General features: G+C 47.0%; 1 protein-coding gene across 1 annotated transcript; it reads right to left on the bottom strand.

Annotated features, from left to right (window-relative positions):
- Nucleotides 1–9,807: 9,807 nt before the first annotated feature.
- On the bottom strand, nucleotides 9,808–15,349 carry LOC100381598 (uncharacterized). Its single transcript, NM_001329499.1, has 12 exons — nucleotides 15,015–15,349; nucleotides 14,018–14,164; nucleotides 13,817–13,931; nucleotides 13,635–13,729; nucleotides 13,454–13,551; nucleotides 12,677–12,714; nucleotides 12,220–12,455; nucleotides 11,913–12,006; nucleotides 11,624–11,814; nucleotides 10,714–10,933; nucleotides 10,454–10,621; nucleotides 9,808–10,326 (listed from the first exon to the last, which is right to left on the bottom strand). Exons 1-12 carry the CDS (start codon nucleotides 15,222–15,224, stop codon nucleotides 10,133–10,135), a joined length of 1,806 nt encoding a protein of 601 aa, NP_001316428.1. The 5' UTR covers nucleotides 15,225–15,349; the 3' UTR covers nucleotides 9,808–10,132.
- Nucleotides 15,350–25,123: the final 9,774 nt, after the last annotated feature.

Below are 25,123 nucleotides of genomic sequence, written 5' to 3'. Positions count from 1 at the left end.
CCCGGCTTTCGGCCTCGGCAGCCCGGCCCCGAGATTGGTCCCGCTCATCGACGATCCGGTCGAACTCCGACTGTTGTCGTTGCACTTCTGCGCGCGCCGCTGCCGCCTCGGCTCTCAGATCGGTGCAGAGCAACCGATGGTCCGCCGCCTCAGCGCCCTGCTGAGAGAGGCGCGCAGTAGCCCCGGCGAGCGAGGTCCTCAGGGATCGCAGCGAGCCCCAGACGTCGACCTCGTGGCGGATGAACGACGACTTGGCGGCGCTCAGATCCGTCAGATCCTGAGGAAAGGAAGCGGGGCGTCACGAAAGATGCCTTGGCCACAAAAAAGAAAAGGTATGCCTGAAACCGTTACCTGGAGGATTTTGGGGACGTCCCTGTAGAAAACCTCCAGCGACGACCGGAGCGACCCCACCGTTGCTTCGGCACACTCGCGGAGCTCGTCCTAGGACTGCTCCTCCCGCTCATCGTCGAGAACGAAGAAGGGATCCGAGGCCTCGCGGGTCCGGAACCGGAGCAACTGGCGCCGACCCTCGGAGCCCCGCCGCACAGCGACAAGGCTGCCGCTCGGCGGGACGGATCGCGTCTCCACGCCCCCCTCCTCCGAGGCACCAAGCGCCGACGCCTCGGCCGTCTCAGCGTCGGCAGCGACAGGTCGCTCCTCGACTGTGACGGCAGCGGCTTCAGTAGCAGCAGGTGCCGGCACCGCCGGCACGTCCGGTGGGGCCTGGGCCACGTCCGCGTCAGCCACCTCCCCTAGCACGATGGCCGCCTTGGCAGAAGAGCCGGCCTCGGGAACTCGTTCCACGGCGACTGGTGCCGCCTGAGCCCCCTGCTGTGGAGCGCCTTGCGAGAAGGTCAGCTGAACGGCGAGGCCCGGAGCGGCGCTGGTTGCGGAAGCCGACGCCGTCTTAAGGGCCTTTCGGGGAGCCAGATCGGTCAGGCCATGGCTTCGCTTCCTGAGGAGAAAAGAAAAATCACGGTCGGGACATGCGAATGAAAAGCCGAGACGAAGACGCTCCAAGATACTTACCCGCTCCGGGCCATGATCAACCGTGCCTGAGGGGAGGTCTCTCGGATCTCGACCCCCGAAGCCGCCGCCGAGGTCCGCTTCGCCGGCTGCCTCGGCAGAACCCTTGCTTTGGGCGCTTTGGATGCCCGGGAGGCAGGCTGCCCAGGCACCACCACGGCGGCCTGAGGGTTGCTCTCCTGCGCTACCGGCACAGGCAACGGCTCTCGGGGAACAGACGCCTCGGCCTGGCTCCCCGGGGTTGCCTCAACTCCCCCAACCAAGGGGTCAAGTACCCTCTCGGTCTACCCCCGCTCTTCGGGTCGGGACCTCGGCGTCCCGACTCCAGGGACTGACGGCATCAGCCCACTCGGGGGCTGGCTTGACGGCTCCTGGCCTAACCTCAAGCCAGGGCTGAAGCCGAGGCGGGCAGCCATGTCGTCTTCCTCGTCATCATCTTCATCATTGTCGTCGTCATCAGGCGTTTCCGGCGACGGCTCCCTCGGGAGCCCCTCCCTCTCCTACCGACGACGGAGCTTTTCCAAGGCGTCTCGAGCCCGCGTCCACTCGCGGGCCCGGGCCTTCTCTGCGTCCTTCTTTTTCTTCTTCTCCTCCGCGGCAACCCGCCGCGCTGCTCGGTCCACCGCATCCTGCGGGACCCGTGGCAGGGAAGGCTTGTGCCACCCTACCTCTTGAAGACGGATGGAAATCCCGACCGTAAAAACCAGGAGCAACCCGACGCAAGAGGAAGGAAGGAGCGGACACTCACCAGAGTCACGCACCCTTGGTCAAGGCGCATCAAAGGCTGGGAGAAGGCGCTGGGGTCTGGTTTCCCCAACGCGACGGCCACCCGCCCGTGGAGAACGTCGAAGGGAAGAGGATCCGAGGACATCCGCGAGCCCTCCAAGTCAGCCTCCGGTGTCATCTCCCAGAGCGGCAACCGTCGCTCCGCCAAGGGAAGCACCCTCCGGCGGTGGATGGCGGCAATCACCCCCGCAGCGGTGAGTCCCCCTTTCCGCAATGCCTCCAAGGCCTTGAGAAGGGGTTCGAGGTTCTTCTGTCTTTCGTGCGGAGTCCCGTGGCGCCAAGCATCGGCGGCGACGGTGACTACTCGCTGGGAAAACGGCGGGAGCAACTCGCCGTCATTCCGGAGGTAGAACCACCGGCGCTGCCACCCTTTGTTCGAGGACGCAAGGATGGCAGGAATATACAGCGACGCCCGCGACTGCCTCAGCTGAAGGATGCAGCCACCGGCCCGCACTGCCGCGCGAACCTTCCTCTCCCTCGTCGGCGAAGCGAAAAGCTCCGCAAAAAAGAGATGAGTCCACAAGTCCTAGTGAGGGGCGATCCCCAAGTACCCCTCGCACAGTGCTACGAAGATGGCGGCCTGCGTGATGGAGTTGGGGCTGAGGTTGTGCAGCTCCACCCCGTAGTGGTGCAGGATCGCCCGCATAAAGCGGCTCGCCGGCACACCAAATCCCCGCTCGTGGAAGGAGGCGAAGCTCATGATGTACCCCAGCGGTGGGGACGGAGCGGCTCCGCTCATGGGGGGAATCCATTCCGGCCGCCTCTCATCAGAGAGAGGGCGAAGTAAACCCTCAGCAACAAGATCCTCCAGATCACCCGCCGTCACTGTGGAGGAAGGCCACGGGTCGCGCGGCGAGACGATGGTCACCCGGTTGGCCATCACCGAGCAGAAGGGGTGGCGGCGTAAGGGACAGGGTGGGCGGTTTCCTTTTCTCTGGCTAAGTCTCTCGGGTTGCGAAAACCTAAGAGGAAGGCAGGAAGCGAAGCAAAGAACCATCACCAGACCCTCCCCCAAGTATATAAAGACCAAGGCGAGACCGGTTCAACGTTCTGCCCGGACCGGCCGCGGGATTCAAAAACACGAAGCGAAACAGTCGTTCCTCGAACGGCTCGCGCACGCGAAACGGCCGCCCCGCGAACCACTCGCCCCGTCGCATTAACTCCGCGGCGGGACAGCCTCTGGCAGGAGAAGCGAGCGACGCTTCGCCTTCGCCATAATGACCGCGTCAAAAAAGGTACACCGCGTCATTCGATTTCGTTTTCTTTTTTCCTCTTTCTCTCTCTTGCAACAGGGACCGGGAAAGGGGGATACCCCGGAAGGGATCCTTCCCTGTGAAGGAACCAGGCTCCGAGCCTCCCTACTGATCAGAGGTTCGAAGGCTGGCCCCTCGGAAGGGTTCAACAGCCGCCTCAGAGCACGTGGGCTCCACACCCACTACTGGTCAGAGGTTCGAAGGCCGGCCCCTCGGAAGGGTTCAACGGCCGCCTCAGGCTACTCGGGCTCCGCGCCCACTACTGATCAGGGGTTCGAAGGCTGGCCCCCGAAGGGTTCACAGCCGCCTCAGACACAGAGCGAGGGATGACCATGGGTACGTTCGATAGATAACCAAGGCTCGGGCTACGCTCCCGAGGTACCCTAGGACATTTCCGAGACCAGCGGGAACGATCTTGTAACGGAATCCCATCGGAGGGAGGCATCGAGCCCTCGGACCCCGTCGCCAGGGGACCGGGTCCGGCAGATCACCCGCAGGTACTTTTGGGCGCGCCTCTGGGCCTCTAGCCGACCCCTAACGAATGGGGCACGGACGTCCGCTCGGATCACCCGCCTATAGCTCACCGGAGACACCATGTTCGGCGCCCACCGAGGGCAACATGGCGCTCTCCCCCCCTCCTCCTTGCGGAAAGGCGACACAGGGGCGTATGCAAAAAAGTCGAGTCTGTCCCTGATCGCCCTCTCGCCCTGTGCAGAGGCTCGGGGGCTGCTCTCGCAAACCCGGCTGCGGCCAAACCGTTGACAGCGTCAACATACCAGCCCGAGAACTTGGGACCCGACCGTACACCCGGGCTACGGCCAGCTCGCATGAGGGAACGACCAGACCAGCCGAAGCATTGCGCGAGGCGTTAAGACCTCGGAGGAGTCAAACCACTCCTCCGAGGCCTCGGGGGCTACACCCGGCGGGTGCTCTCGTGCGCACCCACCGGAACAAAACGCAACCGAGAAAGGCTGGTCCCCTTGCAAAAAAGTGCGACGAAAGCCTCCAAGCGAGTGCTAACACTCCCTTCGATGCTCGGGGGCTACTGTCGGGGACCATAATTAGGGGTACCCTCAAGGCTCCTAATTCTCAGCTGGTAACCCCCATCAGCATAAAGCTGCAAAGGCCTGATGGGTGCGATCAAGTCAGGGATTAGTCCATTCGAGGGACTCGATCACGCCTCGCCCGAGCCTAGCCTCGGACAATGGCAGCCGACCCCGAAGGATCTCCGCCTCGCCCGAGGCCCCCCTCCAGCGGCGAACACGTTCCCGGCTCGCCCGAGGCCCTGTCTTCGCCGAGAAGCAACCCCGACCAAATCGCAGGAGCATTTAATGCAAAGGTGGCATGACACCTTTATCCTGACGCGCGCCCCTCAGCTGACAGAGCCGAAGTGACCGCCGTCACTTCGCCGCTCCACTGACCGGTTTGACAGAAAGACAGCGCCGCCTGCGCCGCTCCAACTGCGGTGCCACTTGACAGAGTGAGGCTGACAGGCAGTCAGGCCCGGCCGCACGCACCATAGGAAACTCCGCTCCGCCCGACCCAGGGCTCGGACTCGGGCTAAGCCCTGGAAGACGGTGAACTCCGCTCCGCCCGACCCAGGGCTCGGACTCGGGCTAAGCCCTGGAAGACGGCGAACTCCGCTCCGCCCGACCCAGGGCTCGGACTCGGGCTAAGCCCCGGAAGACGGCGAACTCCGCTCCGCCCGACCCAGGGCTCGGACTCGGGCTAAGCCCCGGAAAACGGCGAACTCCGCTCCGCCCAACCCAGGGCTCGGACTCGGGCTAAACCCCGGAAGACGGGGAACTCCGCTCCGCCCGACCCAGGGCTCGGACTCGGGCTAAGCCCCGGAAGACGGCGAACTCCGCTCCGCCCGACCCAGGGCTCGCACTTGGGCTCAGCCCCAGAAGACGACGAACTCCGCTTCGCTCGACCCCAGGACTCAAATTCCGCCCTGGCCTCAGCCAACGGCCTCCGCCTCGCCCGACCTAGGGGCTCGGACTCGGCCTCGGCCACAGAAGACGGACTCGACCTCGACCTCGGAGGAGCCTCCACATCGCCCAACCTAGGGCGCGGGCCGGCCACGTCAACAGGAGGCGCCATCATTTCCCTACTCCAAGCTGACTCAGGCTACGGGGAACAAGACCGGCGTCCCATCTGGCTCGCTCCGCCAGATAGGCGATGATGGCGCCCCGCACGCTCCCTGACGATGGCGGCTCTCGGCCACCTTACGGAAGCAAGAGGACGTCAGCAAGGACTCGACGGCCCCGACAGCTGTCCCTCCGCCAGGTTCGAGCGCTCCTCCGACGGCCACGACATCACACAAACCGGGCGCCAAAATCTCTCCGGCCGCCACGATGGCGTGTACTTAGGGCGCTAGCTCTCCTCCGCTAGACGCGTAGCACTCTGCTACACCCCCATTGTACACCTGGATCCTCTCCTTGCGCCTATAAAAGGAAGGACCAGGGCCCTCTTAGAGAGGGTTGGCCGCACGGGGACGAGGACGAGACGGGCGCTCGCGTGAGGTCGCTCGCTCCCTCCCCCGTGTGGACGCTTGTAACCCCCTACTGCAAGCGCACCTGATCTGGGCGCGGGACGAACACGAAGGCCGCGGGATTTCCACCTCTCTCACGCCCATCTCCGGCCACCTCACTTCCCCCCTTCGCGCTCGGCCTCGCGTCGACCCATCTGAGCTGGGGCACGCGGCGACACTTCACTCGTCGGCTCAGGGACCCCCCGGTCTCGAAACGCCGACAATATATATATATATATATATATATATATATATATATATATATATATATATATCAGAAAGGAGAGTAATCTCTTATATTAAAAAGAGAGGCATATGGAAGGCACAAGTCTATACAGGGTCTAGCTGGGAGCTAGACCCACGACTGAAGACCACCCATAAGCCAAACCAGGGAGAAAATACAAGAAATAACTAACTATGTATAAGAAGGCTCGGTAGGTTTAGAGTTACAGCCATCTAAGACTGAAGACGGGCACTTGCAGCCATCTAAGAAAGCTGTCGCATTCTACTCACACCAAAGCTCCTAGATCACCAGCATGCTCGGGCTCCTTAGACCACTTCTCTATTTCGCATTGAGGCTCTGGCTCTCACCATCTGCCATAGAAGGACTGGATCATGTTGACCCCCAAGCTTTAGGAGATATATCTTCAGCTGCCCCCAGCATGGCACCTCTGCCTAAATGCGCTTGATAAAACGACAACCGGAGAAGAGGTGCATCACAGTTTCTTGAAAGGTGTGGTAGAGTGTGCACACCGGGTTATGGGGTCATCCCCTCCTCGCCAAGTGGTCGATCATCTAATCCTATCCTAGATCACTAGCCAGCTGAAAACTTGCACTTCAGTGGAGCCTAGTTCTTCCAAATGATCTACTCTCTTGGTATGCTGATCTCGGATGGTGCTTGTTGTTTCTAGAAAGTTTCCAAAATATACTAGTAGGCACTTCCGGACGCAAACGCAACTGTATCTGGCTCACTCTCGTCCAGAGCTAATATAACTCCACAAGATGCATGGCTGAGAAATCACGATGTTGTAGATTGAGGTCCCGGGTCTATTTATTATTGAACAAGGTCCCTTTCAATGATTTGTTTTTTCTTTATAAATATGGAAGATATTCGGAGCTCTCTTGGCCTTGTTCCCTGCATCCACGCACTATCCCAGAATGAAGCGCGCTTATCGTCCTTTACGTCGCTACTGCGAACAACAACTCTATTAGTTGTTGTGCAAGGAGAGTCAATATCGAGGTCGAGACTAACAATGGCTGCCTAATCCTACCATAGCCACCTCAAGCGAGTGCATATGCAAAAGATTGTAGGTATAGGATGCCCAAACCTACCAAGGCTTTTGGTCTTGCTGAACGAGTCTAGTTCACTTTGCATTCCCCTAGTGACTCTCCATTCTAGTCCATAGGAATTACCTCCGCTTTGAGTCCACGAACTCCATAATGTTTGTTGCTTTGAGGGCAGATAGGACATAGATAGCTTAGAGGTGATCACTGACTTTACCAAGGTCAGGCATCCCACCACACTCATATTTCTTCTGTTCCATCTATTGATCTTACTCAAGATTTTATCTAGCAAGAACTGAAAGTCCACCTTCTCGAGTTTAGAGTTAGATAAAGGAGGGCCAAGAAATCTCATCAGAAACACTGTCCTTTTGACTTGTAGCCCCTCCAAAATGTTAGCCACGTCTATGCTATTGCAGCATATTGGGACCAAAGTTGATTTTTGTAAGTTTGTGATGATTGGCCAAACAATTTTAGAAGGCGCACATTCACCTTCACCTCCTTTCTTATTCGGTTCGATGAATGTCGTTGTGTCATGTGCGTAGAGGGAAATGCGTAGATTTATTAGGTGTCCCTACATTTTAGTTAAAATGCCTAGCTCAGTCGGCACCCCAAGAAATATTTGTAAAAGGTCAATCGTAGTGACGAAGAGGAGGGGGAGAGCGGGTCGCCTTGCCGAAGGCCTCTTCCATGCCGGAGAGGAGGGTTTGGGACCCTGTTGACGAACACCCGTGAGGCAGACGAAGAAAGAATGGTTGCAATCCAATCACGCCAACGTGTCAGAAACCCAAGCCGTTGTAATAGCGCAAGAAGGTAATCCCATCTGACAGAGTCAATTGCTTTGGCAATGTCGAGCTTAGGGAAGAGGGCGGCAATTTTGCTTCTATTACATCTCCTAATCACATGCTACGCACTGCCATGTAGTTGTCATGGATACTCCTCATCTTGGTGAAGGCACTTTGGCAAGGTGAGACTATCTCATTCATGTTGAGGCTACTCGAAGTGTGGGAGTCTTTGTAATGATCTCAATAAGAGAGTGGATTAAACTTGTGGGTCTGAAATCGTCTCCCGCGGTTTCTGCTCCTTTCTTGGGTACGAGGACTATATTTGCGGAGTTGATGAGTTGCAAATCGATGCACCGCATGTCATGGAAAGCATTGGCCACTGCCATAACTCCTACTTAGGGCTAGTTTGAGATTCTATTTTTACAAGAGATTTTTATTTTCTCAAGCAAAAATAAACTAATTTCTCTTGTAAAAATGGAAATCCCTTCAGAAAATACGGTTCTCAAACTAGCTCTTAGATGATGTCTCAACAAGTTTTTTTTTGTTTTTTTAGTTTTTGACGAAGGCCCAGGTGAAAGCCCATATGGCCTAGGTGCTTTGTGCCCTGGCACAGGATCAATGCTTTAACCGTATCAGAAAATTCATTTGGGGGATCTAACCGTAGCTGTTATCAAATAGTAGTATCCGTCATTCGTTTTTGTCTTTTGTGTCGTTAAGAAACTCGCAGAATCGTGGGTTGCGCAAATCGTGGCTTTTTTCCCTGGGGCTTCAGCGGCGCATCTATTCGGCCTCCTTTTAGATCGATCGCTCGCTGCAGATTTTATTTCTGCGTGCTGTGGATCGTGTTGGTGCGAGAGGCCCGCCCGGCGGCATCCTTTCGAGAAGAGAGGAAATAACAGTGCTGGCATGTGGATCCGATAAAGCGGCATCAGTCCAGTCCCACTCCACTCCCACCGATGAAGGACAAGGACCATGCATGCATGAACCGACTGCAGAGGATCTTTATCTCAATCCTGCTGCCGCCGATACAGAAACGGCTAAAATACATCCAAGACGTCGAATCGCATGAGCTATTCGCATGGATCCTGGGACGCACGTCGTCCGAGGTGGTGCCACCGAGAGCTTTCGTGGTGAGAGCATTTTCTGGTTGCGTCGTGGGTGCACTGCAATGCAATGCACCTTCCTGGAAGAACAGGACCGGGCACTCCCCCCGCGAATTTTGTGCGTGCGAGTTGCGCGGTGCGGAGGAGGCCGCGTCGGCAGCAATAGCATGTCCGAGGACGTAGCGGCGGCATGGGCGCGAGCCAGCGCCCATCGGGCCATCATGCATCACGGGCGGCATCACGTCGTCGCGAATCGATGGTCCAAATCGCCCGTCCTTTTTTTCTTTAAATAAAAAAAAACATGTTGCCAGTGCAGAACATCATGCGGGGTTTGAAATCATACAGATACATGTGTCCAGGACAAGCTTCCTGCTTCCCCGAGATCTTTTTTACTGCACACCTGAACTAGTAGACTCCGTCGTCGGCCTAAGCGAATCTCACTGTATCCCCCCCTGCTAAGCTCGCTTTTGCACCGCCAAGTTTACCAGTGGGTCACGCAAGAAAGTCAAGTGTCAAGCGGATCGCGCAAGCAAGGCATATCTATCACCTCACCGCAAATTCGTCCACTCGTTCGCAGCCCATCCAGTCCTCCACCATAGTGCACTGGTGGTGACAATACGTCGATTCGTCCTCGACCTGGGACCTGGGTGCAGGTTTCACTCTGGTGCAGCCAGCGCCAGCCATAAAAAGAGAAACTGCCCGAGGAACGCACCGTGTGTTTGGCAGATATCCGAACAATTCAAAACTGGGAAATGATCTCTCTCTTTTCTTTCTCTAATTCAAAACAACCGCTTCACATAAAATGATTCACCGGAGACTAACAACAGAACCCGCTTCCATCCCCTAGCAAGAATCAGAACCCATCCTTGCAACCAAATATGGCCTATAGATCTAATAATTTGGTTACCAACATGCTTCTCTACTTCTCTTGGCAGGGATTCAATTGTTTCTTGTGAGGAACAGTTTAGAACCGCACCGTTGTGTGCACTCACTAGTGGACACTCGTTGCAACACTAATATTAGGGAAAACACATCACGATGAAACTACGAGCCGCCAATTGTGTGTTTTAAGAAAAATGCACAAAATTTGTACACAAACCAATCAAACAAGCATATCAACTAGTAATGGCTGCTAAAAGACGAACTGGAAACGTAATTGTGACAGTGTGTGCCTGTTCGCCCGCTGCTCTAGACAAAAGACTATCGTGTCCCTTGTTACACGCCTTATCTTATGGTCAGCACGTCTCGGTAAGACAAGACCGCAAGAGTCCAGCATCCAGTTTCAGCAAAGAAATTTCACGCCCGCTGGGAAGGCAGATGTTGCAGAGATGTATGCTTGTATTTGGATGATCAAAAGATTGGAGATCACTTGGTTTTCTTGTCCTCCGTACTCGTCTCGGACCCGGCCTCCGTTAGCTGGGGTGCTGCAGCTGAATCACTTCCTTCCACAGCCTCCTGGGCTGCCGGTTCGTCCTCGCCCCCGAAGCCAAACTCGTTAACACGCTTCTTGTCGACCGGATACTTCCACCTCTGATAGAGGTATATCAAGAAGATAACATCTGCCGAGACATGTCAGAGAGCAGTCGGTTAGGGATCTAAACAAGAATGGTATGTCCAAAGAGCAGAATGGTTTCCCTGATTTAACCAGCAGTTATCTGACTAAAAAGAAGTGATAGATCATCTTACCATCTCTGAAAACTGAGAGACGATGAAGCATTGGCATTTTGATGACAAATGCAAAAAGGTCATCGATTATAGTGTTGAGGAACTTGTAGGTCATTTGTCTCCATGGCATATGAGCAACAGACTTCAGCTTGTAGTTGATAAACAATTGGGGGCACATCATAATGAAACCTGAAGAATGGAAAAGTTACATATATAAGCTCCACAGCTAATGCAGGTTATCATATCAAACAAACTGGTGAGGGAGTGGAATAGTTGCTTACCAAACATGTACACACAGCTTGTCATAGAAGAAAGTATCCATGAGTACCAGCTCTTGTGCTTTTCATACTTAAGTGAATAGATAGAGAAACCGACCACAAGGAGGAAAAGTACATAGGTAAGGTACTTCATTGCAATGGCATCGTACTCTTTAGTCTTATTCTGTGCATATGATTCACGGTCTCGGAACCTCAACATGGGAATTTTTCCACTTCTATCAACCTGGACACCATGAAACAAATCTTTCATTTAATGTACCAAAGGTAAACCATCAAGTATAATTCTATTCAAGATCAACAATCTCATCATATAGAAGAAATACATGTATCTATACCACCAAGTTATCACAAAGTATACATGTAGCAAAATTCAACAATCTGTATATCGGAAACACATCAAGGGGTCAATGGTGACAGTAGTTAAGCATGAAGTAAAACAGTGAGCTTGGAAATGCAACATGACGCACTAGCTGGTACTGTAAGTGAACAATAAGGGGACAATTGAAACAAATTCACAGTGAATAACTAAAGGGGCATATCATGAGCAATCACTCATTTGGTGCAAGCGTGCAATCAAACTATCCATAGCATCCAATCTAGATCCAACTATGTCTGTCATTTATTGCATTTCTACCCTCCCACATCACCCTCCATCTATTTTGACCATGGGAGGATAGAAATGCAAAAAAACGGTAGACATCGTTGGATCTAGATTGGATGCTCTGGATGGCTTGATTGCACGCTTGTGCCAAATGAGTGATTGCATAGGATATGTGCCTAATAACTAACACTAGAAATATTTTGTATGTTTATGACCTTGATTATGATTGGTAAATATATTCAAATTTCAGGTGAAAATCACAAGGTTTATGTTGCGCAACAAATACAAGGGGTAAAAGTGATGCAGTTTTACCTCAATATGCATTGCCTTTCCAATCTTCCAAAATTCAATGCACACACCAACTCCAGAGCTAGCAAGGATCATCCATGAAGTGTCATTGTCAAGAAGGTACAGGAAAACAACTAGTTGACACACAAAATTCAGAACCACAGATTTTGCCGATAGACCTTCCATGGACTTGTTCTTGTTCCAGAACTGGATATCTGAAAACGAAGATATATAAGATAGATGTTTGTATTAACTTGATGCATAACGCATCTTACTATACATTCTATTAGAAAAAACTATATGTTGTAGATACCATTTTTGAAGGCCAGAAAATCAAACAGGGAGTGTAATAGAGAAACGACCATAGTCAATCCAAGAAGATAAGGATTTCCTTCAAGAAAAACCCTCTGCAATACAAATATAAGAAAAGAGTCAGCAGCTGATAGACACAGTAAAATAATAAGGACATAAACCACATCTCAATAATACAAACTACAAGTACACAATTTACAAGTTGAGAAAGACTGCAAAGGAATTGATTCCCAAATAAGAAAGAGTACAACATATCAAAGAAAGTTGTGTTTAACTAAATGCATTTTTGAGTATCCACACTTGTATACCTTGAGTTCATCAGCCTCGCCTTCAAGCATACTTCCATAACTACGATGAACCTGGAAGGACTGCTCAATCTGTAAAAATAATTGCCACTTGGTCATGCTAATAGGACCAACTTCAAGGTTTAAGGGCAATTCCTCCACAGTCTCGTTGAGCGCTATTAATTTATCCTTCAATAGCCAAAACTCATTGAAGAATACTGTAGGATAATAATCGCCCGTAACTGGATCCACATTCAGATCTGTCAAGCTATTGTAAAGGAAAACCAAAACCATTCTCAAAACATGTAACTTTTCTATATTCCAGCTTTCAACATTAGTTGGATTCAAAGTTCAAACAATGAAATTTTTGAAGAAAAAAACAGTAAGCCAGTAAGAACAATATCTATGCTGTAAGTGTAAAAGTGGAACTATCACAAAACAAAAATGATATATGTTACTATCTGTTACAGTTTAAGGATACATGGAGCAACAATGGGAGGTACATTATTGTTGGGATACCTGTAAAATGTGAACGGGGCAATGTCAATCATATGCAGAGACGATGGACAGATTAAAGAGGACGCATAACATAGAGAAGATGTACAGAGCAAAGAGGAGACATAACGTAGAGAGGATGTACAGAACAACAAGAACACATAAACAGCAAAGCTGATGCTATATACAACAACAATAACAACAAAGTCTTGTCATATGATCAAGAAAAACATATGCTAAAAATGACTGGTGCAAAACCTGGAGCTGTTAAGAGGGGAAAAACTCATGTAGTTTCATCTGCATGTCAATATAACCTCAGTGCTACCTTGAATTTAACCATATTTAGGCTTAGCAGTATCGCCTTGTGATTACCATATGATGCAAACAGCTTCTATATCAAATTGGACGAGGGTTGTAAGTGGCCCTCAGAAAAGTTGGTACGTTATACAAACTCTTGATTCAGAAATTCTTATTCATTGTAATAACATCGATCTTGTTTAAAATAAATGCTACACTGGAGACTGAAAGTATTTTGTCACCAACTGGAAATTGTATAACGGGGCATATGTCCAATTTAGTACTTCATGGTAATGTGGTAACTATCAAGGCAAGGTAAAATGATTAATAGCTAAGCTGTCAAAAGGGCAGGGTGAGAGGGGTGGATCATGTGCCAATGTTGCAACATATTGAAAGGAACATAAATCTCAAGCAAGTAAAATCAGTACAAATCAAACTTAGAAACAGAGCTTGATTTTGTGAATACCGTGTGAAATCTTCAACAAGATTTATTGTTACATTTGGTTTCCAATAAGATATATATTCAGTCGGACCCTCATCTTTATCCTCAGATTCTTTATTCTCCTGCAGATCAAGTAAGAATTTTGTTAGCTTGGAAGATACAAGGAATACCATAAATTTGAGCGACAAAGGATGAAAACAATAACCTTATTGCGCGGTGCTTTCTCTTCAGGCTCTTCTGAATCTCCAAGCAAGCTCTTCTTTTTACCAGCTTTTGATTTTGGCAAGAATGCCACAACAGCTAAAGGACAGGTACAATGTAATCAGTATTACATAAGTATGCGAGATCATATAAAGGAAGATCATGCTGGAAAACAATAATACATACGATGGGTCCTCCCAAACGAAGATTTCTGCTCATATTCTGGATCTGTAGGGTCCACAGGATAACCCGAACGGGCGAAGTAAACATGAGCATACAAAGAGCCATTATGCTTGAGAGCCTGTAACAGTACATACACAAAATTTAAAAGAAATAGACCATAAATGCATGAAATAATGTTTAATGTTACTGCAGTTAGTAGCCTACCTCTGACGGATAGTACGTTAATGACCGTGTTCTAGTACTGGTAGGTCCCCAGACTGCATATGGTATGTTTGCCTCGTGCCAAATAAGTGCATCCTCATTAGCAAAATCGTTGAACTTCTCGTTCTCTGACAAATACATCCACATATCCTGCAGCAAAATAGCCACAATGCACTTGGTGTTTATAGAAATTCAAAAATGGCTACTGGCCCAGGGAAGGCCTAACGAATGAACTCTGCACTATACATTTTGTCGAATATGCTGATACTACAGCAACAAAATCCACATGGTACAATTACAGAGTTTGAAAACTGAATCCAACAGCCAACCTTGAACACACCAAACCTAATCTAAACAACTAGGAGATATTTCCATTCCAGCATAAACATAACGAACAACCCCTCCTCTGTCCCAAATAGATTATTCAAAAGTCAAAACCCTAGCTTAAACACTACAAAAGTTCTAAACATAAAGTCACCAATAGCACTGCACCTACATGTTCACACAACTTGCTGAATTCAGCAGCAGCATGTCATGACCAAAGTTCACAAAACTTCTAGGGTTTATACTATTTCTGAAAAAATCATTAGCAACAATCAGCTTAGCCTCCTGAGATCCAATTAACACACCCAAAGCGCTATCCTTTTTTATCACAATAAAAGGAATGTTGGTGATGCAGAACACCAATATGAGGTGATCACTAGGCCTGAAAATATCTCCCTTGCACTCGAACAAGTAAAAACAAACGCTTCTGCGTCCGCTAAGTAGTCAATTCCTCTTGCGAACAGCACCCATGAGTGCCCCTAACAACTACAGCTTCCGGATCACAGCAACCAAAGGAAAGGTCAGACAATTAAATCCTAAAATTACCTTGACATCAGAACAAACATAACCAAACTACCCGCACTACAGAACCTAAACCCACTGACGAGCAAGCCGCGATCGACCTAAGACGCATCTTCGAACCGAAATCTCGCAAGATGGCCGAGGACGTTCTCACCATTGGCTCGCCCTTCTGGAAGAGGTTGGACATGAGCATCCCGGGGTCCGCGGGTGGGCGCTTGGGCCCGAAGAACTTGGACGCAAAGTACCAGAACACCGCCATCCGCACGATGCCTGCGATGCTCTGCCCCAGGCCGCCCTGGCGCCCCGCGGGGCCGCGACCCTGCGGCTGCGCCGCCGCGGCCACCGTCGCCGCCGGCTGCGACATGGCCGCCGGCGAAACTGGATCGGAGCCGAGGAGGGGCGCCTAGATGGGACTGTAGAGGAGGTTTTTCGGTTTGTGTTTTTCTCGATTGCGTGATGCGTTCGGAATTTTTAACCGGGGGCGGTTTTGCGTTACTTTACATCTGATTTTACAGATAAGGGCGTCAGTTGTTCCGTAATTGACTCCCTGTTCTGTTTGTGCTGCCAGCGGTTGGCCCGTTGCCGATTGGCTTTGTGCTTTGGAGTAATTCTTGAGGACTTCGGGGCCTGTTAGAGATGGAAGCACAATATGTGCTGCAGCTGGGATTTGCATAACGAGGCATGTGGCCATCCTGATGGGAAGCAAAATGCTAGACGTACACGTACCACTGTGGCAGTGGCAGCTCCTGAAAAGCAAAGTATTGCCGACTCGAATAAATAAAAATAATTGAAGTGACATTATTACATACAGAGAAAATAAGTGTAGCTATGGTATTTATACCGGTAAAACTTTCTTAAATTAATTAGCAATATTTGTATCTAAAAATAAGTTTATTATAAAATTAAATTCAACGGTCTATCTACTAGTTATATATTATAAATATTAATGTTTTATACTCCATCTATTCACAAGTATATTACGCGGTTGATTTTTTCAAAAGATTAATCACTCATTTTATTTGAAATGTAAAATGTTAAGTCACGCTTGATAAAATAAATTATAACAAAATAAATGATATGTCATGTTTTTTAGTAAGCCGAATGATTACAATTTTGGGGAAAAGTCAAGTAGAGAGTATATATTTGGTCAAAGTTAAAAATATTTACTTCTCAAAAAGCGTGAACGATATTTGGAACAGAGAAAGTACATTAAGATTAATGTTCCAATGTTTGCCTCCTCACTCGGTAGCACCCTTTATGGCGTGTATAGAGGTTTAGGTGATATTAATAGTTTAGGAGAGGTATCACGTATAATTTTATCTAACCTGAAAGAAAATTACAAAGACATCGTCTAGTAAGTATGAGAAAAAACTTTCTTAGTGTTAGTTTGGAAACTCTATTTTTCCAGTAAAAAATAACTAATTTCTCTTGAAAGATATAAAACCCTTGGAAAAAATTAGGTTTCTAAACTAGCCCTTAGACAACTTTCGCACTATAGAGGTATCGTCTATTGTATTACATATGAACACATATCATTCAACAATTGAATACTCTTTAGACTACTATATTCACATAGTCGCTTGTCTATTACTATAGAGTATCTGGTTAACACGGTATTGTCTTAAAGATTATGGTTGCCTGAACAATTATACATATCCTTATGTATATAACAACAGGTAGTGCAAAAATGTGTACATCTTACCTTATGCTACAGAATATCGTATCTTGGCTAAATTGGATGCACCTTAGTAGAAACATAAATATAAAATGTATGGGATCGAATCATCATCACAAAAAAGGACATGCGATTCATCACATTAGGAAGACAGGCACCATCTTTTGTTTTCAAACTCTCAAGCGTTACTCTATGGTAAACTATAGGTTTATATTTATGTTATGGGTTGCAGAGGCCGTCCTTAACATATGCACAGTTCTTCCTCTTGTTTATCTGGGAATTGAAGAACACTTATATCTTTTCCAGTGAGAGGTTATTCATTCAGTGAGTGATTCATCCAACATCTAGTGACAAAAAAATGATGGTCCACATATATATGGAGGTTACTCCTGAAAGTCTGCAATTGCCCTAACACTCCTTTTTATCACAACTCGTCACCCTTTTTCAATGAACATTCAATCACATAAGGTTATTCCCAGTCCAAAGTATTATACTCAAATATCCAAGAATGTCATATAGGATGAACAATATGATACTGATACAAGATACACTCTCCACATTGTATAGTATCATACTTATGTTTTTATTATTTAATTGGTATGATGTTGTGTCTATTAGAATGGACCCAAGCATTATTTTTTTGCCACAACCTAAGACATCATGCCAAAACAGCATCTTACTTAAGATACAATTTTTCTCTCCCTCCTATTAAATAGCTTAACACATCACGAAAAAATCCTATGTGCCATCTTATTAATGTGTATGATACTGCCCACTAGGAATAGCCTAAATTCTCCACTCACTCCCCTAGAAAAAGCATAACTCTACTTGGTTAACATTTTCCTTAGAACCGTTGTCGTTACGGTTGTGGGTTTTCCTCTTTCTAAACACTGTAGAGAGGGTGTTTTTGAAAGCAAAATATTTTTATATGTTTATATACCATGATATTTTTCCCAATAGGTATTTGGCTACCTTATACAAAATTCTACCTTTAATACCATAGTTTAGTAGTTATCATGGAATTTTTAGAGTATCCACTCTAACCTAAAGTTTTTATCTATGACTAGCTTCTAGCACATGTATACCAAATATCATGATTTGAGATACTTGTCTCCAAAAATATTGCTTGGAGTGATGTACAATCCCATACTTCTAAAATTTTCAATATCCTTAATATGTTTCATATTTGAGACACTATTTCTTTCTGTTTTTAATGTACAATCCCATATGTCAATGTTTATAATTTGGACTGTGCATAACATAGTTTCATTGTATAGTATGGACGTGAGCACTTAAGAAATCTTCATACTATTTATTATACAAATGTATAAATACCTTACTAGAAGAACGCTTGGTATCTGTTTTTAGTGCACAATCCCATATGTTAATGTTTAGATTTTGGACTGTGCATAACATCGTTTCATTGTATACTATGGACATGAGCACTTATGAAATCTTCATACTATTTGTTGTACAAATGTATAAATACCTTATTAGAAGAACGCTTGGTAGAGTTATATTCCATGCTCCTATATGTAGTGGACATTCATGCAGATCTAATCAAACGAGAAATATAAAAAACAAGCATGGATTGTGGGGTTGCCGTAACAATTTTCAGTATCAAAGCGACCAGATTCGCGAATCTGAGCTCCACACCGAGATATTTTGTGTGGCTTGGAGCATCTGGGCCCACGCCCAGCAAGGGAACTTGCTGACGTGGAAAGGCTCTGTTCTTATCTCTGTATATAAGGGTATTTAGGTTATCCGCACTCTTACTCTAAATTAATACTTAAAAAAATTATATTCTTATTAGAAAGATTCTCTACTCTATATCATAATCTACTACAATAATATTTACTCTATACATCAACTTTATATCTGTATTATATACTTTTCCTCAGCCGCGCCAGCTCGCTGTCGCATGGAATGTGTGGACTGTGGAGCAGGTCTTCACATGTCTGATAGGGTAGAAATACATGAACGCTGGAATTAGGTTTCGTTCGGTCTCCTCCTCAAGTTTACAGTAGATTATAGAGCACTTCGTTGGAGCAATTTTTTATTTTATATTTAACTCTATGTTGGTGGAGTACTCTTTAGAGTACCTCATCGTAGATAGCCTTAAGCACATCTTCACGTGCTTTAGATTTAAAAACGGTTTTAAATCTTATTTTTTTAATTAAACACTTTAATTCCGTAAAATATAAAGTATCCTAAAATTCAGATGTGTGGTTAGGTCCATATATTTTGTAGATTTTTATGAAACGTGCTAAAAACTCAAAATAAGGGCCTATTTGAGAAGAATTCACTTCAACAATTTTAGTAAAATGTTGAGATGGGTTTGAGAACTGTTTGACTTGCACATAGGATTCAACTTCTGTAATATAATTAATTTATGTAAGTTTTCTTCGTTACTGTTTATGATTAGTAGTGGACTCGTCTTGGTGGGCTCGTTGATTGGGCTGAAAGTATGTTGGTGGGTTATTGGATTGGAGCGCCAACTTTTCAGATGCCATCAAAACAAAATTATTTGTATACATTATTTTCTCTTATAGGACATAAACACACGCCACATTGTATAAAACACACGCACATTTATAATTTATGTATAATTCAGTATTTCATCTTTAGATTATTGGAGGAACATCCTCATGGCATCCTCATCGTGTACTCGCTCATCGGCTCCTCGCGGTTGGGCGAACGTCCGACTAGATCGGGCGCCACTACATCATCGTCTTCGTGGTGGTAATCTTCTTCGCATGCGCCTTCCTCATGGGCTTTGTTGTCAACTACTGGATGCTTTCTGGTGCACTCCCTAATACATGGTGCTCGGCATGCCCGAGTCGCTCCCAGTGGCTCGTCATGAAGGGACGCCTGGCGGACACCAATGTCGTGCTGGGGAAGACCTCCGACACGCCGGAGGAAGAACTGTGAAACAAGGAAGAGATCATAAATAGAAACGAAGCGTTTATGATCTGTAACCAGTGGCGCGGTTGTTAATTTACTTGCAACTTCATAAAAGGTATGAAAATATTGTCTTGGAAACACCCTTTGATGAGCTTCAAAAATTTCATAAAACTGTCCTCCAGTTTTAAATTTTTTAAAGCTAGAGCTCATAGAGCTAGACCTATTTGGATAGAAGCTGCCACTATACCACAACGACAAAATATCTTCGAACAACTGTCGCTATAAATAAAGGATTGCCATCGAACTGTTAGTCGAGTATATATTGGCACCGACTAATTTTTGCGCGCCAATAACTTAGGGTATCGCGTGTGAGGAGAGGCAATTATATTGTGCCGACAGACGCAATCAGTATGAATTACCGACTGATGGAACAAAACTATTCACATATAAATATGACTGATTGTTAGTCGATATATAGATAAATGCTGACTCACAATCGGTGGCAATATATATCCACTAACATTTCAATGACAATCCTTTATTTATAGCGACAGTTGTCTGATGCTGATTTGGTGTTGTGCTATAGCGTTCCCGTGATTCCACTAGTATGAGCAATCAAGCGTTTTGTCGACGTACTTCGATGAAATTCAGAGACTAGAAAATGCCCACGATTCTAGTAGTATGGGCAATGAAGCGTTTGCCGACGTACTTCGATGAAACTCAGACCGGGAATCGGTCTCTTTGTACTGAACTGTGTTACTGTGTATGCATAATGGAGGTAAAGAGCTACAAGAGCTGGGCCTTCACCTCTCGCATATTTATAGAATTGGTTTTGGACTAGGAGGGATCTTCATCTCGGCCATATACTCCAAGACATAATTTGCATTCTCAAATAACATTTACGATATAAATAAGCACTGTTAGGCTCTGCATTAGTTATATTTCTATATTATATCTACTTGATATCATATATATATATATATATATATATATATATATATATATATATATTCTATAATTTTCGTCAAACTTAGGTTTCCAAATTTTAATTTTTGAAATAGCTTATATCTTAGATGAAGAGAGTAAGACATACACTATATCTAATACATAACTTTTTGTTATATCTGTATATGTTAAAAATTAGAATGTCTTGTAATCTAGAGCAGGGAGAGTAAGTTTTAATCCAATGTAGCAATGTTATCTTCACAGGGTTTGGCAAAGATCCGGCATGAAACAAGAACAAAATCCACCAAGAGACATCGCTCGGATCGGGAATCGGGAAACAGTGTACGCCCAGTCCGTCCAAAGCCTACCATCCTAAAAAAAACCTAGGCTGAGAGATGAGAGACATGTCCTTATAAGGGCATCACAGCCCTTTTAATTAGGTGAGATGGTAATAACCTAAGACGTGTATACCCGTACCTCACAAACAGTGATGATGATGTTGGTAGCGGAGAACTGGAGACGCATGGCTGATAGTGTTGTAGTATTAGAGAAATAAGTGACAAGCTTTCTACATATTTAAATAAATTAAATATTCTAATTCCGAATAAAATAAGCATATAACTCAGACAAATGCCATATGTAATTATAGCAGCAATGAACAGTAGCAATTCTAAAACATGTAAACATGTAAAATAGCTACACAGGTCCATTTCATAATTGAACATGGCTTGCAGATGAAGAAGGCAGATTAAACAAATAAACATAATTATTTATCTTGAAGTATTGCTCTCAAAATAGCGGGTTACTGCACAAGACAGCCCTCCAACGCTAAAGGGTGATCAAAGATCCTCGACTAACGTGACAGTCCTATCTTCCCAAAACAGGGTTTTAGAACAAATATTATGAGCCTAGAAATCAAGCATGAATATTAAGATCAAAACAGTGTGCATAAGAATTAAGGAACAATAATGAACTTAAATAATCAGCTTGCACAATAGTAAGAAATAACTAGGCACAAATAATATCAATGCTGAAAATAACAACACACTAAAACCCAGACTGTCACGTCGTCTCACTACACCGCTATCATCATCGAGCAATCAAATCCGCCCACAAATTGTGCAATCACACCCAAGTAAATAATACTAGCAGATTGCACAAAATTACTCAATAAATAAAGCGAGGCAACGGGTAACTCACAGCACGTAGATTGTCTACGTGGGAAGACCAGCTCAGCGAACACAAGGTTCTGTCCCAGAAAACCAATTCCGCCGCCCACGTCCGGACCTGCACGGCGGGAGGTTGACGGAGATACTAGAGCCGCTGTCGGAGCCGAGGGAGACGTCCACGACACCAGCCCGAGAAGAAGAACACCGCGCAGCAGGGAGCCCAAGCACCAGGCCACGGTGGACAATAACCAGATCAAACAGTGCACCAGTAGAGCACGCAGCACAAGCGCGGAGCCAACTCCACTCTCTCCCAATCGCCACCAGAGAGACGCACAGAATGCCAGGACCAATTGAATCGATCGAATGTGTGATTGGAATAGAGAGCAGGAGAGAGGAGCCAAGATTTCCAGTCTCTGGAACTCTAGCCTATACCGAGGAAGGGGAATCACCTCACATATGTAAAGGAGACGAGCAGGAGCTTTTACCAGAGGCCGATCCATCGTGGGCGCAAGATTCGGTCGCTAGTTACACGGAGGAAGCGGATCGGCAGTTGGGCGCCGCCGCCGCCCGAGTCGCGGCTGAGCCTGCGCTCGTCCGCTCAGCCTTGCGGTCACCCAGGCACACTCGCTTGTGTGACCCCTGCCCATGCCCTACGGCCGCCCAGGCCTATGCTGGCTGCCCTGCTGGGCTGCTCGGCCCAACAGGCCTGGTAGCGGCCCAGCGGGTGGCCTTTTCCTTCCTTTTTTTTTAATTTCATTTCTCATATTTTCCATAACGAAAATAAAGGGAAAATCCCTACAAAATGAACAGCAATCCCCACCATTTTCACTCTTATTTTCTGATCAATGTCATTGAGCTCCCGTACTGTTTAATATACTACTTTTCGGCAGAGGTACTTGTTAGGTTTGAACCAAAGCCTATCCCAGTGTACTCCAACCCTGCACGAGTAAGCGGAGGACTACGCCTTGATCCACAAACCCTAGTGTGAGAATCTTCGCACAAAAGGCACATAGTACTAGGCAGATTATCTGCTTCTCTTACGGGGCAGGGCGTTACGGTCATGCCCTTTAATATCTATTCATGAGCTCACTAGAGAGAAAACCCCATTCTCTCCTGGACTGCGACCCCACAGTCAGCTCATATAGGTGAAATCGTTAAGGAAATTCTGTAGGACAATTTCCCTGCTTATAGCATTGACTTCATTAAGAGCATATCGCTCAACCTGCCATACAGTCAGAGCACAGCAGCTCATGAGACTCTTTATCTTTTGTGCTCTTGGTTCCACAGTGCTTCGTTTCCTGGAGCCTGGATCTCGGGATCTCCGGTCACACAGGACAGTTATCCGCAGTTGAAACCGCTAACAGGGTACGAGTCCCATTCCCATACACGCTACTTGGATTGGCTTTTGAGCCAGCCCTTTGGTGAAAGGATCAGCAAGGTTCCTTTCAGACTTGATGTAATCTACGGTTATTACACCTGTCTCTCTAGCATGCCGACATGAATCAAGTCGTCTTCTGATATGCCTCGAGGATTTTTGGTTGTCCTTTCTACTGTTCACTTTCAGCAACACAGAAGTGTTGTCACAGTATACTAGGACAGCCGGTATCGGCTTTGCTAACATTGGAAGGTCTGACAATAGGTCTCTCAACCATTCAGCCTCCAATGCTGCTGAATCAAGTGCAACTAATTCAGCCTCCTTGGTGGAACGTGTCGACACTGATTGTTTAGACGATCTCCATGACACGGCCCCACCAGCTAAAGTGAACACATAGCCACTTGTAGACTTCATTTGATCCGAGTCAGAGATCCAGTTTGCATCACTGAATCCTTCAAGTACTGACGGAAATCCGGTATATTTAATACCAAGATTCATCGCTCCCTTCAAATACCGAAGCACTCTGTACAAGGCTACCCAGTGTCTATCTCCTGGACTGGCCGAATAACGAGCCAGTCTGCATACTGCATATGAGATATCTGGTCTAGTTGCACTGCTCAGATACATGAGAGATCCGATGATCTGCGAATATAGTAGCTGGTTCACAGGCTCGCCTTCATATTTACTGAGCGTGTAGGATGGATCATAGGGTGTGGTGACTGGTTTACAGTCCATATGTCCAAAGCGAGTCAGGACCTTTTCCACATAATGGGATTGTGACAAAGTAATCCCATCCTCACCCTTTATCAGCTTGATGTTCAGTATAACATCAGCTTCACCCAAGTCCTTCATATCAAAGTTCTTGGAGAGGAATAATTTTGTCTCCATGATAGCCTCCAAATCGGTCCCAAATATCAATATGTCATCAACGTATAAACACATGATGACACCTTTGCCCCCAGAGAAGCGATAATACACACACTTGTCGGCTTCGTTTACACAAAACCCGGCAGTGGTCAGAGTATTATTAAACTTCTCATGCCATTGTCTGGGAGCTTGTTTAAGACCGTATAAGGATTTAATCAAGCGACACACTTTGCTCTCTTGTCCTTTAACCACAAATCCTTCTGGTTGCTGCATATAAATTTCCTCTTCCAGCTCTCCATTTAGGAATGTTGTCTTTACGTCCATTTGATGGACAAGAAGTTTATAAGCAGCTGCCAGCGCTAAAAGCACACGGATTGTGGGCAATCGAGCCACCGGAGAATAAGTATCAAAATAATCCTCTTCTTTCTTTTGAGTAAAACCCTTAGCCACAAGACGGGCCTTGTACTTTTCAATAGTACCATCGGGTCTCCTCTTCCTCCTAAAGATCCATTTACAGCCCACAGGCTTGCAACCAGCTGGGAGATCAGTTATCTCCCAAGTTCCGTTCGAGATGATTGAATCCATCTCGTTACGGACAGCCTCCCTCTAGTACTCTGCATCCGGAGATGTATATGCCTCTGTGAGGGAGCGTGGTTCTTCATCCACTAGATAGATAATATAATCATCACCCAGAGACTTTTCAGTCCTTTGTCTCTTACTCCTCCTTAACTCCAAATCTGGAGTCTGGTCATTGACACTCGAGGGCAGAGAATATGTCCGAGATGGACCATCTGGGGCTACTACTTCCTTATCCCGCATAGGGAAGATGCTCTCAAAGAATGTCACATCTCGAGACTCCATTATTACATTTATAGCAACTTCACTTGTCTCGGAATGGACCACTAGAAATCTATAAGCTGCACTGTTATGTGCATAACCCAGGAAGACACAGTCTACGGTCTTAGGGCCTAACTTTCTCTTCTTCGGCAACGGGACATTCACCTTTGCAAGGCAACCCCAAGTCCGAAGATGCGAAAGATCTGGCTTCCTTCCTTTAAATCCTTCATAGGGCGTGGCCTCACGGTTGCGAGGCGGCACCCTGTTCAGGACATAGCCCACCGTGAGTACTGCCTCGCCCCACCAGATGTCAGGCATCCCCGAACTTTGCAACAGAGCATTAGCTAAGTCACACACCGTTCGGTTCTTCCTTTCAGCTACCCCATTTGACTGAGGTGAATATGGAGCAGTGGTTTCATGAATGATTCCACACTCTTTGCAGTACTCATCAAAAAGGTTGGAAAGGTATTCACCTCCTCTATCAGACCGTA

This window comes from Zea mays, chromosome 2, assembly GCF_902167145.1.
Source record: "Zea mays cultivar B73 chromosome 2, Zm-B73-REFERENCE-NAM-5.0, whole genome shotgun sequence".
Taxonomy (NCBI): Eukaryota; Viridiplantae; Streptophyta; class Magnoliopsida; order Poales; family Poaceae; genus Zea; species Zea mays.
The sequence above is the reverse complement of the archived record's forward strand: the minus strand, read 5'-3'. Positions and strand labels throughout refer to the sequence as shown.